This window comes from Coregonus lavaretus (genome assembly GCF_964263955.1).
Source record: "Coregonus lavaretus genome assembly, chromosome: 36".
Lineage (NCBI taxonomy): Eukaryota > Metazoa > Chordata > Actinopteri > Salmoniformes > Salmonidae > Coregonus > Coregonus lavaretus.
Genome location: NC_140023.1, coordinates 3851426 through 3871068, shown reverse-complemented (window position 1 = coordinate 3871068; position 19643 = coordinate 3851426). Strand labels below are relative to the sequence as shown.

The following is a 19643-nucleotide window of genomic DNA, read 5'->3' as shown; positions in this document are numbered from 1 at the left end:
TACAGGCACGTGGAGGCCACACACACTACTGAGCCTCATTTTGACTTGTTTTAAGGACATTACATCAAAGTTGGATCAGCCTGTAGTGTGGTTTTCCACTTTAATTTTGAGTGTGACTCCAAATCCAGACCTCCATGGGTTGATAAATTTGATTTCCATTGATAATTTTTGTGTGATTTTGTTGTCAGCACATTCAACTATGTAAAGAAAAAAGTGTTTAATAAGATTATTTCATTCATTCAGATCTAGGATGTGTTATTTTTGTGTTCCCTTAATTTTTTTGAGCAGTGTATATTATTGTCCAGTTCATTCAAATGGATCTGTTAACAGTCCATCCTCCAGTGTAACTGCCCCTCCCACTGTGTTGAGACCTCTCACCAGTGAGTCCAGGGTGCAATCGGCTGAGTTCTTCATGACAGGCAGCCACCTGCCCTGTGGCCCCTCCCTCAGTCTGAACAGCAGGACCCTGCCCTGTGGCCCCTCCCTCAGTCTGAACAGCAGGACCCTGCCCTGTGGCCCCTCCCTCAGTCTGAACAGCAGGACCCTGCCCTGTGGCCCCTCCCTCAGTCTGAACAGCAGGACCCTGCCCTGTGGCCCCTCCCTCAGTCTGAACAGCAGGACCCTGCCCTGTGGCCCCTCCCTCAGTCTGAACAGCAGGACCCTGTTCTCACACAGCTCCAACAACAGTCTCATCTGTCACAGAGCAAACATCTCACATCTCCGTCTATTCCAGGGTCCACACCACCTGGGGGAGAAAACACAGTCAACACACACACTAAGAGACGACATTGGAGACATACAACCGAGAGCACATTGAAGTGACATCAGTTTGCATTGGGGAAAAGTCAATCTATGAAAACTTTTATCTAATAGTAATACAGCTGCATTCTATGAGTGGGAGCATGTACATCAGGGCTCTCCAACCCTGTTCCTGAAGCACTAACGTCCTGTAGGTTTTCACGCCAACCCTAATCTAGCGCACCTGATTCTAATAATTAAGTGTTTGATAAGCTGAATCAGGTTAGTTACAACTGGGGTTGGAGTGAAAACCTAACAGGAACGGAGTTGGAGAGCCCTGATGAACATGCACAGACCACCGTTACTATTGTATGGGGTGACTTCTATGTTTCATACCTGATCAATAGCAATGTAGTTGGGCAGCATCTCAGGGTTCTCCTGAGTGACACACTCAGATCGAATGGCAGAGATTAAGGCCAAAGTGTCGTGTTTCTGAACAAAGACAACAAAATAGAAGCTCCATTCAGTGCAACAACAGTAAATAGAAGCTCCATACAGAGCAACAACAGTAAATAGAAGCTCCATTCAGAGCAACAACAGTAAATAGAAGCTCCATACAGAGCAACAACAGTAAATAGAAGCTCCATTCAGAGCAACAACAGTAAATAGAAGCTCCATACAGAGCAACAGCAGTAAATAGAAGCTCCATTCAGAGCAACAACAGTAAATAGAAGCTCCATTCAGTGCAACAACAGTAAATATAAGCTCCATTCAGAGCAACAACAGTAAATAGAAGCTCCATTCAGTGCAACAACAGTAAATAGAAGCTCCATTCAGAGCAACAACAGTAAATAGAAGCTCCATTCAGAGCAACAACAGTAAATAGAAGCTCCATTCAGTGCAACAACAGTAAATAGAAGCTCCATACAGAGCAACAACAGTAAATAGAAGCTCCATTCAGTGCAACAGTAAATATAAGCTCCATTCAGTGCAACAACAGTAAATAGAAGCTACATTCAGAGCAACAACAGTAAATAGAAGCTCCATTCAGTGCAACAACAGTAAATATAAGCTCCATTCAGTGCAACAACAGTAAATAGAAGCTCCATTCAGAGCAACAACAGTAAATATAATAATAATAAAATATGCCATTTAGCAGACGCTTTTATCCAAAGCGACTTACAGTCATGCGTGCATACATTTTTGTGTATGGGTGGTCCCGGGGATCGAACCCACTACCTTGGCGTTACAAGCGCCGTGCTCTACCAGCTGAGCTACAGAGGACCACAAATAGAAGCTCCATTCAGAGCAACAACAGTAAATAGAAGCTCCAGTCAGTGAGAGCTTATCAATTGAAGAAACAGTAACTGTGGAATTATAAAATAGGACAGTGAGGGGTGTTTCAATAACTTAAATAAAATCATGAGCCAAAGGTTAGAACCAATCTCCTTCAATTTCAGTGTATTCAGAAATAAATATCCTACATCTCCAATTATATATACTGACATGTACCTGGTGGAAATGGGAATCAAGTGATTAACAAACAGATTCACAAGGGGAGCGACATAGGCAGTATTTAAGTCTAATTTAAACCCTCGGTGTAGGCTCTGTGTTAGAACGTTAAGTTGTAGCTGCCACGTGCCTGCAGCTGCGTCATATAGCATACACTATTTCATGCTCTCCGAAGCTTTACGGAAGTAATCAGCGAAGGAGACCAAGGCAGTGTCGGAGGTGAAGGTCGAGATGGCCTCGGGCTGTGGGAGGAAAAAAATAAAACTGCTACAACAACAAGGTCTGCTGTCGTGCCTGAGGGAGGCACTTGAAGGTTTCCAATGAGCTATTGCATCTCCTGGGACAGGGGACATGTTGACTGAAAGGCTATTGGACAATAGTGTCAAGACATATTGGTTGTTTTGCATGCACTACTATGTGCTGTACTGAGATTATATCAGTATCAATATCTATTTCTATACCCTGGCTGCTATTAATGTCTCATTCAAGCTTCTTTCTGACTGGCCAACACAGATGTTTGGTGAGACTCATTATGCTAGCTATGTGTTGATACTTTAGTATTGATTTCATTTTCAGCGGTTCAAGTTTCACAACCTTGCAACCTTGACATACTAATGAAATAAATGTGTACTGGTATATGCTGCATGCCATGTTGACAAAGTTATGCTAGTACCTGTATGCTAAAGTACCATTGAATCTCCTATGTAGCCAATATCTAACATGTAGTACTGATGAAGTACATGATGACATGTAACTAGTAAAAAGGTATTAACTAGTTGTCCAGACAGTCCAGTTTTGTGTAAACAGAGGACCAAGATGTTTGTACCTTGAATGTGTGGACTTCTGAGTTCCTGTTGATGACGTTGGGGGATAATAGACTCTTCCAGTCCCGATGGGTCGTCCTTATAGGGCATGCAGCTTCAGATACAGAAACCCATCTCTGGACAGAATCGACCTACAACACACATATAGGAGAAATGAGTCAAATACACAGGAATACACAGACACACATTTTAGATCATGTTAGGATGGACAAAACAATAGTGATGGTGGAAAAATCTATAGTTACATATCACTATTATTTTGAACGATATTATATTGAAACTTTGACTCCAAGTATGGATTTGTATTTTTATATTGCTAGGTAGCATTAGCTAGCGCTAGTCAGCTGTACCTGCACCAAAACTCTGGTATTTTTCATCATATTGCTTTTTAAATAGTGAGCCAACATGTTTTCAGTACTTTTATTTCCCTGACTGATCACAACTATTTTTCTCATGCTCTCTCTTGTGTCTCTGCAGCAGACATATAGTGAGCAATATGTTTGGAACATCAAATCACAATAAAATCACAGTATCAAATCACAATACATATAGAATCGTGAGAATCGCAATACATATTTTATCGGCACCTAAGTATTGTAATAATATCGTATTGTGAGTTCCCAGGCAATTCCCAACCCTACAAAACAATATGTGCTGCCATTATCAACCATTATTGCAGAACAGCACAAACTCACATCAAAGGGTATGGCCCTGATAAGTCATCACCAACTGAGATTTCATGATATGAATCTGTACATTGGACCAGAAACGTTCACAAACATTCAAGTGGTGGACTTACTCTAGATGTGGAGTTCCTTTATTCAGGTCTATCGACAGCTTCCAGTATCAATGGTTATTTTACTTGAATCTGTAACCCCATTCAAATAAGTAGGTCAGCCATTAATCTTTGAAACTTTATTTTGAAAACAATGTGAAAAAGATCCTATGACTTTCCTGTAATAGCGGAGTTTGATCCTCCTAACTGACTTTTCCCTGTACTGTATTGTAAAGAGGAAGCGAGAAATGTGTATCAATTGCATACACGGACACATTGCATTACTCACTTTCTAACAAAAATGTTGAAATCTCACATTTTAACATTGACCATCCTGCTTAGCAGAATGACTTTGCAGCATGGCTACATTTCCTTTGACCACGTTGAGAAGCTGCAGCTCAGGCAACATGGTGGTGGCCATCAGTTCTGCTGTAGTCTCCTCATAACACAGAGTCCCCTGAAATGAAGAAAAACAAATATGCTCTGAAGACATTGAAGAAGAAATGAACACAGAATCACACAGCCATTATACACAGCCATGCAATCTCCATAGACAAACATTGGCAGTAGAATGGCCTTACTGAAGAGCTCAGTGACTTTCAACGTGGCACCGTCATAGGATGCCACCTTTCCAACAAGTCAGTTCCTCAAACTTCTGCCCTGCTAGAGCTGCCCCGGTCAACTGTGTTATTTGAGAAGTGGAAACATCTAGGAGAAACAACAGGCTCAGCCGCGAAGTGGTAGGCCACACAAGCTCACAGAACGGGGCCGCCGAGTGCTGAAGCGCGTAATAATTGTCTGTCCTCTGTTGCAACACTCACTACCGAGTTCCAAACTGCCTCTGGAAGCAACTTCAGCACAATAACTGTTCGTCAGGAGCTTCATGAAATGGGTTTCCATGGCTGAGCAGCTGCACACAAGCCTAAGATCACAATGGGCATTGCCAAGCGTCAGCTGGAGTGGTGACAGTCGCCGTTCCAGCTGGAGTGGTGACAGCTCGCCGCCATTGGACTCTGGAGCAGTGGAAAAGCGCTCTCTGGAGCGATGAATCACGCTTCACCATCTGGCTGTCCGACGGACAAATCTGGGTTTGGCGGATGCCAGGAGAACGCTACCTGCCCCAATGCATAGTGCCAACTGTAAAGTTTGGTGGAGGAATAATGGTCTGGGGCTGTTTTTTATGGTTCGGGCTAGGCCCCTTAGTTCCAGTGAAGGGAAATCTTAACGCTACAGCATACAATGACATTCTAGAAGATTCTGTGCTTCCAAATTTGTGGCAACAGTTTGGGGAAGGCCCTTTCCTGTTTCAGCATGACAATGCCCCTGTGCACAAAGCGAGGTCCATATAGAAATGGTTTGTCGAGATCGGTGTGGAAGAACTTGACTGGCCTGCACAGAGCCCTGATCTCAACCCCATCAAACACCTTTGGGATGAATTGGAACGGCGACTGCAAGCCAGGCCTAATCGCCCAACATCAGTGCCCAACCTCACTAATGCTCTTGCGGCTGAATGGAACCAAGCCCAGCAGCAAAGTTCCAACATCTAGAGGAAAGCCTTCCCAGAAGAATGGAGGCTGTGATAGCAGCAACTGCATATTAATGTCCATTATTTTGGAATGAGATGTGCGACGAGCAGGCGTCCACATACTTTTGTGTACGATGGACATTCGATGGACTGAAGCATTACATTTACGTCATTTAGCAGACGCTCTTATCAAGAGCGACTTACAAATTGGTGCATTCACCTTATAGCCAGTGGGATAACCACTTTACAATATGTTTTTTTCTTTATTTCTTTGGGGTGGGGTAAGGGGGGGTAGAAGGATTACTTTATCCTATCCCAGGTATTCCTTAAAGAGGTGGGGTTTCAAGTGTCTCCGGAAGGTGGTGAGTGACTGCTGTCCTGGCGTCGTGAGGGAGCTTGTTCCACCATTGGGGTGCCAGAGCAGCGAACAGTTTTGACTGGGCTGAGCGGGAACTGTGCTTCCGCAGAGGTAGGGAGGCCAGCAGGCCAGAGGTGGATGAACGCAATGCCCTCGTTTGGGTGTAGGAACTGATCAGAGCCTGAAGGTACGGAGGTGCCGTTTCCCTCACAGCTCCGTAGGCAAGCACCATGGTCTTGTAGCAGATGCGAGCTTCAACTGGAAGCCAGTGGAGTGTGCGGAGGAGCAGGGTGACGTGAGAGAACTTGGGAAGGTTGAACACCAGACGGGCTGCGGCATTCTGGATGAGTTGTAGGGGTTTAATGGCACAGGCAGGGAGCCCAGCCAACAGCGAGTTACAGTAATCCAGACGGGAGATGACCAGTGCCTGGATTAGGACCTGTGCCGCTTCCTGTGTAAGGCAGGGTCGTACTCTCCGAATGTTGTAGAGCATGAACCTACAGGATCGGGTCACCGCCTTGATGTTAGCGGAGAACGACAGGGTGTTGTCCAGGGTCACGCCAAGGCTCTTTGCACTCTGGGAGGAGGACACAACGGCGTTGTCAACCGTGATGGCGAGATCATGGAACGGGCAGTCCTTCCCCGGGAGGAAGAGCAGCTCCGTCTTGCCGAGGTTCAGCTTGAGGTGGTGATCCGTCATCCACACTGATATGTCTGCCAGACATGCAGAGATGCGATTCGCCACCTGGTTATCAGAAGGGGGAAAGGAGAAGATTAGTTGTGTGTCGTCTACGTAGCAATGATAGGAGAGACCATGTGAGGATATGACAGAGCCAAGTGACTTGGTGTATAGCGAGAATAGGAGAGGGCCTAGAACTGAGCCCTGGGGGACACCAGTGGTGAGAGCACGTGGTGCGGAGACAGATTCTTGCCACGCCACTTGGTAGGAGCGACCTGTCAGGTAGGACGCAATCCAAGAGTGAGCCGCGCCGGAGATGCCCAACTCGGAGAGGGTGGAGAGGAGGATCTGATGGTTCACAGTATCAAAGGCAGCAGACAGGTCTAGAAGGACAAGAGCAGAGGAGAGAGAGTTAGCTTTAGCAGTGCGGAGAGCCTCCGTGACACAGAGAAGAGCAGTCTCAGTTGAATGACCAGTCTTGAAACCTGACTGGTTTGGATCAAGAAGGTCATTCTGAGAGAGATAGCAAGAGAGTTGGCTAAAGACGGCACGCTCAAGAGTTTTGGAGAGAAAAGAAAGAAGGGATACTGGTCTGTAGTTGTTGACATCGGAGGGATCGAGTGTAGGTTTTTTGAGAAGGGGTGCTCTCTTGAAAACGGAAGGGACATAGCCAGTGGTCAAGGATGAGTTGATGAGCGAGGTGAGGTAAGGGAGAAGGTCACCGGAGAAGAGAGGAGGGGATAGGGTCAAGCGGGCAGGTTGTTGGACGGCCGGCCGTCACAAGTCGCAAGATTTCATCTGGAGAGAGAGGGGAGAAAGAAGTCAAAGCATAGGGTAGGGCAGTGTGAGCAGGACCAGCAGTGTCATTTGACTTAACAAACGAGGATCGGATGTCGTCAACCTTCCCACAGAGAGGGAGGAGGGGGGGTTAGAGGCAGATGGGTTAGAGGCAGATGCTTGGAATTTAGAGTGGTAGAAAGTGGCTTTAGCAGCAGAAACAGAGGAAGAAAATGTAGAGAGGAGGGAGTGAAAAGATGCCAGGTCCGCAGGGAGTCTAGTTTTCCTCCATTTCCGCTCGGCTGCCCGGAGCCCTGTTCTGTGAGCTCGCAATGAGTCGTCAAGCCACGGAGCAGGAGGGGAGGACCGAGCCGGCCGGGAGGATAGGGGACATAGAGAGTCAAAGGATGCAGAAAAGGAGGAGAGGAGGGTTGAGGAGGCAGAATCAGGAGATTGGAGGGAGAAGGATTGAGCAGAGGGAAGAGATGATAGGATGGAAGAGGAGAGAGTAGCGGGAGAGAGAGAGCGAAGGTTGCGACGGCGCATTACCATCTGAGTAGGGGCAGAGTGAGTAGTGTTGGAGGAGAGCGAGAGAGAAAAGGATACAAAGTAGTGGTCGGAGACTTGGAGGGAAGTTGCAGTGAGATTAGTAGAACAACAGCATCTAGTAAAGATGAGGTCAAGCGTATTGCCTGCCTTGTGAGTAGGGGGGGACGGTGAGAGGCTGAGGTCAAAAGAGGAGAGGAGTGGAAAGAAGGAGGCAGAGAGAAATGAGTCAAAGGTAGACGTAGGGATGTTAAAGTCACCCAGAACTGTGAGGGGTGAGCCATCCTCAGGAATGGAACTTAATCTTTGCACACAAGGAAAGAAAATCATGTAAATTCACCATAACATTTAGACATGTAACCACATCCTCCTACTCAAAACATCACTGACTCATTGCACCACCTTATAATCACGTACATATGTGTGCTGCATGCAACATCATTGTGAACAAAGAAGTCTAAATATGCATTGTGTGTGTGTGTGCATGTGTGTGTACGTACGTGCAGAGGTGAAGTGAAAACTACGGCCATGTTCACAGGAACATTTATGACACAGAAGAAAGGACAGTCAGACACCTATGACACTTTCAGTAAACGAAAAAAAAAAAGGTTGAACTTCCATTCTCTTGTGCAACAAGATACACTATTCGATACAGGGAAGTCAACAGTTGTAACACTTGCTTGTCACTACTATTAGCAGGGCCAAATTCAGAGGTATTGCACGTAGCCTACACTTCTGCTATTGCCTCTTACTAATACAAAGGTACTGTACCGATCAACTCCATAGTGAGGGATCTGATGTGTACATGCAAAACTGAATCCCAACATGGGAACTTCCCCTCTATTAACACCTGTTTAAGTTTTCAAGTTCATGGGTCTCCCTATGGGTCTCCCGGTCACGGCCAGCGGTGTCACAGCCTGGGATCGAACCCCAGGCTGCAGTGGCGCCTCAGCACTGTGACGCAGTGCCTTAGACCGCTGCGCCACTCAGGACCACCCCAGCAGCTTATTTTGACTGGGGACTAATTCATTGAGTTGAATACCTTGTTTGTGACGTCCAGCAGGGCGTAGCAGGATTTCAGTGTGTCCACAGCGACTGCAACCAGCAGACGAGGCGCCGCCGCCAGGACACTCAGGTGACGCAGGGCCTGTAGGTGTTACCTGGAGCACGGGGAGAACGGAGGTCACATACACACACTTTACATCAGGGACACCCAAGTAATGTCCTGGAGGGCCACAGCGTCGCTGATTTTCACCCTTTCCTTCTAAATCAATAACGGAGTCAGACCCGGCCGGAACTGACCAGACAAGTGAACATTGGCTAATCAATTGATAAATGAACTACCAGGTAGAAAAGAAAATCAGCAATACTTCAGCCCGTGAGGGCCAGAGTTGAATAGCCCTGGTCTATATGCTGTTCTCTCACTACTCTAGACCAGTCATCATCCCACTCGTTACGGTTATTGGCTTACAGAGCTATTGACTTTTACAGCTGTCAGTAGAAACTCTGATGAACTTATCTCTCCTCATGTAACACTTCCTCCCTGTCTCACCCACCCATCTTGTTATTCTTAGAATCCACAGCTCAAAATAGCAACACCTTCAAACAGTCCGCACCCAAGTCATTATGGTGATTGAATGTTAGATGCTTTAGTTTAGAGCTCTGTCTGTCAGTCATGCTATTTTAGAGCTCTGGTAAGCTGTACCTATTTTTGGTATTTCCAGAGATTGTGCGTCTTGCCGGTTATCTGTGCTGTGGGCAGGAAAAATGGGGGTAGAGCGCTCAGAGCAAGGCAGCGATGGCCGAGTTGGAGGTGCTGAGAGAGGACAAGCATAGGATAACAGAGCTCTACATCATAAACTCAGACATACAGTGGGGAAAAAAAGTATTTAGTCAGCCACCAATTGTGCAAGTTCTCCCACTTAAAAAGATGAGAGAGGCCTGTAATTTTCATCATAGGTACACGTCAACTATGACAGACAAAATGAGGAAAAAAAAACTCGTAGGATTTTTTATGAATTTATTTGCAAATTATGGTGGAAAATAAGTATTTGGTCAATAACAAAAGTTTCTCAATACTTTGTTATATACCCTTTGTTGGCAATGACACAGGTCAAACGTTTTCTGTAAGTCTTCACAAGGTTTTCACACACTGTTGCTGGTATTTTGGCCCATTCCTCCATGCAGATCTCCTCTAGAGCAGTGATGTTTTGGGGCTGTCACTGGGCAACACAGACTTTCAACTCCCTCCAAAGATTTTCTATGGGGTTGAGATCTGGAGACTGGCTAGGCCACTCCAGGACCTTGAAATGCTTCTTACGAAGCCACTCCTTCGTTGCCCGGGCAGTGTGATTGGGATCATTGTCATGCTGAAAGACCCAGCCACGTTTCATCTTCAATGCCCTTGCTGATGGAAGGAGGTTTTCACTAAAAATCTCACGATACATGGCCCCATTCATTCTTTCCTTTACATGGATCAGTCGTCCTGGTCCCTTTGCAGAAAAACAGCCCCAAAGCATGATATTTCCACCCCCATGCTTCACAGTAGGTATGGTGTTCTTTGGATGCAACTCAGCATTCTTTGTCCTCCAAACACGACGAGTTGAGTTTTTACCAAAAAGTTCTATTTTGGTTTCATCTGACCATATGACATTCTCCCAATCCTCTTCTGGATCATCCAAATGCACTCTAGCAAACTTCAGACGGGCCTGGACATGTACTGGCTTAAGCAGGGGGACACGTCTGGCACTGCAGGATTTGAGTCCCTGGCAGCGTAGTGTGTTACTGATGGTAGGCTTTGTTACTTTGGTCCCAGCTCTCTGCAGGTCATTCACTTGGTCCCCCCGTGTGGTTCTGGGATTTTTGCTCACCGTTCTTGTGATCATTTTGACCCCACGGGGTGAGATCTTGCGTGGAGCGCCAGATCGAGGGAGATTATCAGTGGTCTTGTATGTCTTCCATTTCCTAATAATTGCTCCCACAGTTGATTTCTTCAAACCAAGCTGCTTACCTATTGCAGATTCAGTCTTCCCAGCCTGGTGCAGGTCTACAATTTTGTTTCTGGTGTCCTTTGACAGCTCTTTGGTCTTGGCTATAGTGGAGTTTGGAGTGTGACTGTTTGAGGTTGTGGACAGGTGTCTTTTATATTGATAACAAGTTCAAACAGGTGCCATTAATACAGGTAACGAGTGGAGGACAGAGGAGCCTCTTAAAGAAGAAGTTACAGGTCTGTGAGAGCCAGAAATCTTGCTTGTTTGTAGGTGACCAAATACTTATTTTCCACCATAATTTGCAAATAAATTCATTAAAAATCCTACAATGTGATTTTCTGGAAAAAATATTCTCAATTTGTCTGTCATAGTTGACGTGTACCTATGATGAAAATTACAGGCCTCTCTCATCTTTTTAAGTGGGAGAACTTGCACAATTGGTGGCTGACTAAATACTTTTTTCCCCCACTGTAACAATAAATCAACATCACAGTGTTGATGTTGCCACATATTATAATAAGAGTCCCTTTTTTGTGAATAGGTCCCTTGAACAAATTAGGAATTTGCCCTGGGAAAAACAGTTTAGAATTGTTATCTACCTGACGTCCTTTGTGCTCATAAAAGCCCTACTTAAAAAATAAAGGCTGCGGTTAAGTGTGTGCTTAGGCTGGTTCAAACCATTGTGTCGGCTTGGAGAGAGAAATCAGTTGTTTAGATTAGTGTGGGTGAGAGGTTGCCTCACCTCTTCTTAAAACACTCATCCAGTCTCCATGGCAACGGATAAAGCGAACTGGCTGGGTGGGATGTTCCTGTTTTTACTATGGGTATTATAGGTAGAGGTGAAGAAAATAGCACTATTTACTACATGAGTCAGCTTGATAACAAAACCCACAAACATACAGAGCAACAGTCAACTCAACACTGATCTCATCTTGAACTGTAGAGTAACATAATGACTGAGAACAGCCGTATATCTAGCTCTTCTCAAACTCATTTTCAGAAACCTGTCCCTGAGCAATATTACTATGTTTGAATTGCCCTATTCCCTATGCTGAGACTAGGCTCACTGTTGAACTTCGTAGCTACACAAAATGAGAAGAGAAGTGTTTCACTTCAGGTTTCATGATGAGAGCCAGACTGGCAGGGCCGTATGGTGATTGGTTACTATGCAGAATGAAAGCGCTCACAGAGACAGAGACAGACAGAGAGAGACAGAGAGAGACAGAGAGAGACAGAGAGAGACCATGTGTCTGCTCCCCTCTACAATCTTTCCTTATGCAGGTGTGTGTTGAAAGCAGGAATAGGCTGAGAGTACTACAATAAGGCCATTCAAATTGCGACCTTGAAGTTATGTGGGCCTGAAATTGTTAGCCCTAAAATAAGAAGGCAAGTCTAAAATCAAAGGGTTTGTACAGTAAATGTTGAGAAGGAGACAGATTTAGCATCAGTAATGAGTATTGTTACATACAAACAGACACACCTTAGTCACTGTTTGCGTAGCCCTGGGATATTTGAATTGCATTTGTTATGAAGAACACTAACATAACAGGAGTCCTCTCCCACATCATCTCATTATACATGTGTTGTTCCATTATCTAAGTCTGTAGCAAAACATACAATCTACATCGATACAGATGACATGTGAAAGGTAAAACATCTAGTCAAAAGACAGTACAAGCAATATTTGTGTAGGCTATGACCATTGGAGAGGCTGGTTGAAACCTGTTGTTGAAACATGTCTCACCTCTCTCTTCCCAGGACGAGCATGTCCAGGGCCATGTGGTGGCCCATAGTTCATCTCTCCCACAGTCATGCAGGTTCCAGCGATTATGTAGTCATGGGCTTGGCTGAGGACAGGAGTCATCTTACAGTATATCCAGCCTTGCTGAGAGAGCTAAGAAACTAAGGTTTCCATGTTCAAATCCTACAAAATCACTGGATTCCCAATCTTCTCTTGGATTATCTGGATGCAAAACAAAGAAAATATATTGTGTTATCGTTGTAAAAAACTAATTTAATACTGTTGATGTGTACATGGGTTCAGATGCAGGAAATGTCTGAGCCTTGTTGCCAGTAACATCCTCTTACATTTACGTCATTTAGCAGACGCTCTTATCCAGAGCGACTTAGAAATTGGTGCATTCAACTTATGATAGCCAGTGGGACAACCACTTTTTTTATTCTTTTTTTTTTTATGGGGGGGTGGGGGTGGGGGGGGTGGGGTAGAAGGATTACTTTATACTATTCCAGGTATTCCTTAAAGGAGGTAGGGTTTCAAGTGTCTCCGGAAGGTGGTCAGTGACTCCGCTGTCCTGGCGTCGTGGGGGAGCTTGTTCCACCATTGGGGTGCCAGAGCAGCGAATAGCTTTGGCACTAAAGCCTCATTTTAGGACTGAAACGTGTTTCCTTATTAGCGCTGATGTCATTCATTAACAAGTTCATCACATAGTATGACTAACTAACATTAAGAGCCTTGGAACAAACCTCTAATGTCTATGGACATCTGCACTGTTGGCCCTAAGAACCCGAGGCAGAACTAATATTATTACCACAGGTCCTGAATAGAGGTTTGTGTTGGCAGCGACTTGTGTCTAATGAGCTGAGGTGTTTGTGTGCATATGGAGGGCAGTTACCTGAGGCACATTGCTGCTCACCAACTCAGAGTTGGGCAGAATCTCATCCCACATGATGATATACCTGGCCAGTGTCTGAGGAGGGAGAAGAGACTGTGACAAGAGGAGACAGTGCCAAGCTTCTATATCTACAAAGTCACATTCCACAGCCACAAAGTCATATTCCACAGCCACAAAGTCAAAATTGGCAACAGAAATGTGCTTTTTGGTCTTAATTTAAGGTTAGGCATAAGGTTAGCAGTGTGGTTAAGGTTAGGTTTAAAATCACATTTTAATAAGATAAATTGTAGAAATGGGCGGGGTTTATGACTTTGTTGGCATAGAAGCTCGTGACGACCGACAATGTGTGAGTGTACTGGATCAACCATTTTACTGAACAAAAATATGAACGCAACATGTAAAGGGTTGGTCTCATGTTTCATGAGCTGAAATAAAAGATCCCAGAAATGTTCCATACGCACAAAAAGCGTATTTTTGTTTACATCCCTGTTAGTGAACATTTATCCTTTGGCAATATCATCCATCCACCTGACAGTTGTGGCATATCAAGAAGCTGATTAAACAGTATGATAATTACACAGGTGCACCTTGTGCAGGGGACAATAAAAGGCCACAAAAAGAAAATCAGTTTTGTCACACAACACAATGCCAAGGATGCCTCATATTTTGAGGGAGCTTGCAATTGGCATGCTGACTGCAGGAATGTCCACCAGAGCTGTTGCCAGAGAATGTAATGTTCATTTATCTACCATAAGTCGCCTCAAACTTTGTCTTAGAGAATTTGGCAGTATATCCAACCGGCCTCACAACCGCAGACCGTGTGTCTTGAAGACTTGAAAAATGGCTGTTTAGCAATGATTAACAACCAACTTGACAGAGCTTTTTTAAAGAATAATGGGCAAATATTGTACAATACAGGTGTGCAAAGCTCTTAAGAGACACAGAAATAATCACAGCATTAATCGCTGCCAAAGGTGATTCTACCATGTATTGACTCAGGGGTTTGAATACTTATCTAATCAAGATATATTAGTGTTTTAAATGTTCACATTTTCCATCAACTTTCACAGAGTATTTTGTGTAGATCGTTGACAAAAAAAAAAAAGACAAATCAATTTCAATCCCACTTTGTAACAACAAAATGTGGAATAAGTCAAGGGGTGTGAATACTTTCTGTATGGGCCAGGTCACATCTACATAGAGCAGGGGTTCCCAACCCTTTCCCCCAGGGATCCTATTTCACTTTATTTTTATGTACCCCTCAAATCAAGTAAGGCCCGCAACCCCCAAGGAAAATTTGGCGCCCCCCCACCAATGTTGAGAACCACTGATGGAGAGCTCCGGGGGTCTGGCTCAGTGAAAAAGTTAGGTCTGTAGTGTCCCAGAGTACACTGAGATAAGGCAGGTCTGTAGTGACCCAAAGTACACTGAGATAAGGCAAGTCTGTAGTGACCCAGAGTACACTGAGATAAGGCAGGTCTGTAGTGACCCAGAGTACACTGAGATAAGGCAGGTCTGTAGTGACCCAGAGTACACTGAGATAAGGCAGGTCTGTAGTGACCCAGAGTACACTGAGATAAGGCAGGTCTGTAGTGACCCAGAGTACATTTAGATAAGGCAGGTCTGTAGTGACCCAGAGTACACTGAGATAAAGCAGGTCTGTAGTGACCCAGAGTACACTCAGATAAGGCAGGTCTGTAGTGACCCAGAGTACACTCAGATAAGGCAGGTCTGTAGTGACCCAGAGTACAGTCCAGGAGGAACATGGTGTCTGGAGCTTTCAGCCACCCAACGATAGACCTGTGAGAGGGTGAGAAAGAGGTGTTAATGGGGAAGCCTGAGCCTATTGTCCAATAGGGGAACAGAACCAGGAAAGACCCAAGATGATACAAAATTACTTTTCCCCCCGAGTTATAAGCTATGTGCCGGAGCGCTGGGGTCAAGATGTGCTGTAAGGCACCATGCAAGATTAGATGGGAGATGGAAGAGTCAGAGATGGAAGAGTCTGAATCAAATCTAGTAAAACAGGACATTACTTCTCGTTGAAGGGTATCTAAGATGAGACAGAGTGGTGGAATCTATTATCACCTGTTGTTGGTCTTCAGGTAGATCATGGCCAGGGTCGCTCCAGGACTGGTGACGTCCACATTGATGGTGTGCCAATGACCAGAAACCCTGAGACTTGGGACATTCTCAAGTCTCTGGTCAGTTTATTCGGTCAGACCATGGTTTTGTGCCTTCAGGAAAAACTCACATATGTTAGATGGGGATCAACTGACGGACAGCAGGCCTACAAGTAAGGAAAGTTGTCTTGCTGGTTGCTTTTAGTTCTTTACCTTGATCTGGTAGCTGGGGGACTTGTGTTTTTCTCTGTTGATGCTGGTGGGGGTGCGTCGATGCCCTCCCACCATGTACAGCTGTTCAGGTACATTCAGTCCGTCATACCTATCAGGTTACTGCCATGCTATGTGTGTGTGTGTGTGGGGGGGGGGGGGGCATCGACAAAGCAAAGAGTCCCCTAAGCAAGCTGGTCCTATGTTCACAAACACAAACAGACCCCACAGAGCCCCAGGACAACAACACAATTAGACCCAACCAAATCATGAGAAAACAAAAAGATAATTACTTCACACATTGGAAAGAATTAACAAAAAAACAGAGCAAACTACAATGCTATTTGGCCCTAAAAAGAGAGTACACAGTGGCAGAATACCTGACCTGGCTCTCAGGAGAAGACAGGCTATGTGCACACTGCCCACAAAATGTTGTGGAAAATGAGCTGCACTTCCTAACCTCCTGCCAAAGGTATGACCATATTAGAGACACATATTTCCCTCAGATTACACAGATCCACAAAGAATTCGAAAACAAACCCAATTTTGATAAACTCCCATATCTATTGGGTGAAATAACACAGTGTGCCATCACAGCAGCAAGATTTGTGACCTGTTGCCACAAGAAAAGGGCAACCAGTGAAGAACAAACACCATTGTAAATACAACCCATATTTATGTTGATTTATTTTCCCATTTGTACTTTAACTATTTGCACATTGTTACAACTCTGTATAGACATATGACATTTGAAATGTCTTTATTCTTTTGGAACTTCTGAGTGTAATGTTTACTGTTAATTTTTATTGTTTATTTCACTTTTGTTTACCATCTACTTCACTTGCTTTGGCAATGTTAACATACGTTTCCCATGCCAATAAAGCCCTTAAATTGAAATTGAAATTGAATTGAGAGAGAGAGAGAGGTTATTCAGTGACTGAGGAATTCTCCTCTTCCATTTTCCCAATATGCATAAAGCATACATTATGATGGTCTTTTAGATGATCCAAGTCCTGAGGGAAGGCTAGTAATACATTGTATATGCACACTATTTCTCAGCCTTTTGAAGTATGAAGAGTGCTTTCAATGGAAGACTGTTTCTTCTTCTCTCACCATAAACAGCAGTACAGTTAGTAACTTCCTGCAGCAGTGCTGATCCAGTAAGGTGAGTGCAGTGTGATCTACTAGACTTACCCCCAGCCAGACCATCCCCAGGGCCAGCCCAGGGAGTATGGCTCTCTGTCTGTGCAGTACTCCATCTCAGGACCAGGGGGAGTCGACCTGCAGGAAGACACAACATCATCTATTCACTTCAATTATATTTATTGCTGCCGCGTTTCGGAATAAGCACCATATTTGTTTTACTACAATTATATTTATATATTTTTTCTTGAGCAAATTCAGCTTGGATGTAACTTGCTCCGAAACGTGTCAGCAAAAAAAACAGTTGCAGGTAATTAAGCTGCAGTCCTGAAAGATTTTTGAAATTTCAGTTGTACATTCCTAGGACTGAGCATCCCTTCAGCGGTCCAGACATAAAAAAAAATATTTGTTAGCTTATCAATCAAATCTATTTCAATCAATCAAATGTATTTATAAAGCCCTTTTTACATCAGCAGATGTCACAAAGTGCTATACAGAAACCCAGCCTAAAACCCCAAACAGCAAGCAATGCAGATGTAGAAGCAAGGTGGTTAGGAAAAACTCCATAGAAAGGCAGGAACCTAGGAAGAAACCTAGAGAGGAACCAGGCTCTGAGGAGCAGCCAGTCCTCTTCTGGCTGTGCCGGGTGGAGATTATAGGAGTACATAGCAATTTAAGGCCAGATTGTTCTTCAATATGTTCAAACGTTCATAGATGACCAGCACAGTGGTTGTAGAGGGTGCAACAGGTCAGTACCTCAGGAGTAAATGTCAGTTGAATTTTCATAGCCGAGCATTCATAGGTCGAGTCAGCAGGTGCGGTAGAGAGAGAGAGTCAAAAACAGCAGGTCCGGGACAAGGTAGCACGTCCGGTGAACAGGTCTGTGACTCAACCCACTCAAGTGACGCACTCCTCCTAGGGACGGCATGGAAGAGCACTAGTAAGCCAGTGACTCAGCCTCCGTAATAGGGTCAGAGGCAGAGAATCCCAGTGGAGAAAGGGGAGCCGGCCAGGCAGAGACAGCAAGGGCAGTTCGTCGCTCCAGTGCCTTGCCGTTCACCTTCGCACCCCTGGGCCACTCAATCATAGGACCTATTGAAGAGATGAGTCTTCAGTAAAGACTTAAAAAGGTCAAGACCAAGTCTGCGTATCTCACATGGATTGGCAGACCATTCCATAAAAATTTAGCTCTATAGGAGAAAGCCCTGCCTCCAGCTGTTTGCTTAGAAATTCTAGGGACAATAAGGAGGCTTGCGTCTTGTGACCGTAGCGTACGTGTAGGTATGTATGGCAGGACCAAATCGGAGAGATACGTAGGAGCAAGCCCATGTAATGCTTTGTAGGTTAGCAGTAAAACCTTGAAATCAGCCCTAGCCTTAACAGGAAGCCAATGTAGGGTGGCTAGCACTGGAGTATTTGCTGTCATAAATGTTGTCAGTCAGGATTCTAGCAGCTGTGTTTAGCACTAACTGAAGTTTATTTAGTGCTTTATCCGGGTAGCCGGAGAGTAGCGCATTGCAGTAGTCTAATCTAGAAGTGACAAAAGCATGGATGAGCTTTTCTGAATCATTTCTGGACATATAAAGTTTCCGATTTTTGCAATGTTAAGAAGATGGAAAAAAGCTGTCATCGAAATAATCTTGATATGTTCGTCAAAAGAGAGATCAGGGTCCAGAGTAACGCTGAGGTCCTTCACAGTTTTATTTGAGACGACTGTACAACCATCAAGATAAAGTTGTCAGATCCAACAGCAGATCTCTTTGTTTCTTGGGACCTAGAACTAGCATCTCTGTTTTGTCTGAGTTTAAAAGTAAATCCACTTCCTTATGTCTGAAACACAGGCTTCCATTGTAGGCAATTTTGGGGTTTCACCACGTTTCATCGAAATGTACAGCTATGTGTCGTCCGGATAGCAGTGAAAGTTGACATTCTGTTTCCGAATGACATCACCAAGAGGTAGACTATATAATGAAAACAATAGTGGTCCTATAACGGAACCTTGAGGAATTGATTTTTCAGAGGACAAAAAATACACAGAGATGAACTGATATCTTTCCTACAGATAAGATCTAAACCAGGCAAGAACTTGTCCGTGTAGACCAATTAGGGCACATATGTCAGAGTCAAGGCCCGCGGGCCACATCCGGCCCGCAAGAAGGTTTTTTACGGCCCCTGGGATGATCTTGATTTATTATTAGAACCGGCCCGCAGACCGCAGCAAGCCGGCAGCCCGCAGATCTTTTACACGCACCAATACTACATTTCCCACAATGCAACGGTGACGCACCGAGCAGTAGGCTGCTTCATTTCAATATTTATTGGCACAGCAGTCGTCAGCATCACAGTAAAATTAACTTTCAGATACCCATCAAAAATGGCAAAACGGAAGGTGGACACTGAGAACCGGGGGTTTCAAACAAGGTGGGAGTCGGAGTATATGTTCACGGAGGTAGCTGGAAAACCTGTGTGTCTTCTGTGTGGAGAAAGTGTGGCGGTACTGAAAGAGTATAATCTGAGACGACATTATGAAACGAAACACGCGGACAAAAACAAGAATATGGACATGGAACAAAGGCTACAAAAGGCAGAGGAATTAAAACGAGGCCTCAAATCTCGACAGGCTCTGTTCAAAAAAGCCAAATCACAAGGCCAGGCTGCTGTCAAGGCCAGTTTTATTTTGGCAGAAGAGATCGCTAAATCAGCCCGGCCATTTACGGAGGGGGATTTCATCAAAAACTGCATGATTAAAGTTTGTGACGAAGTTTGCCCAGAAAAAAGGCAACTCTTTTTAAATGTGAGTCTGAGCAGAA

The 19643-nt window shown here is 44.7% G+C and overlaps 1 protein-coding gene across 1 annotated transcript in view; it reads right to left on the bottom strand.

Annotated features, from left to right (window-relative positions):
* Positions 1 to 539: 539 nt before the first annotated feature.
* anapc1 (anaphase promoting complex subunit 1) overlaps positions 540 to 19643 on the bottom strand; it is a gene marked incomplete at its 5' end in the record, with an annotated part of 57004 nt that continues 37900 nt past the window's right edge. The window contains 13 exon segments of the mRNA XM_084153030.1: positions 540 to 745; positions 1135 to 1230; positions 2405 to 2492; positions 3077 to 3136; positions 3138 to 3165; positions 3167 to 3205; positions 3874 to 3920; positions 4217 to 4306; positions 8777 to 8881; positions 13358 to 13432; positions 15694 to 15758; positions 15861 to 15890; positions 16885 to 16971. Of these exon segments, the coding sequence (XP_084009156.1) occupies positions 2406 to 2492; positions 3077 to 3136; positions 3138 to 3165; positions 3167 to 3205; positions 3874 to 3920; positions 4217 to 4306; positions 8777 to 8881; positions 13358 to 13432; positions 15694 to 15758; positions 15861 to 15890; positions 16885 to 16971 (713 nt within the window).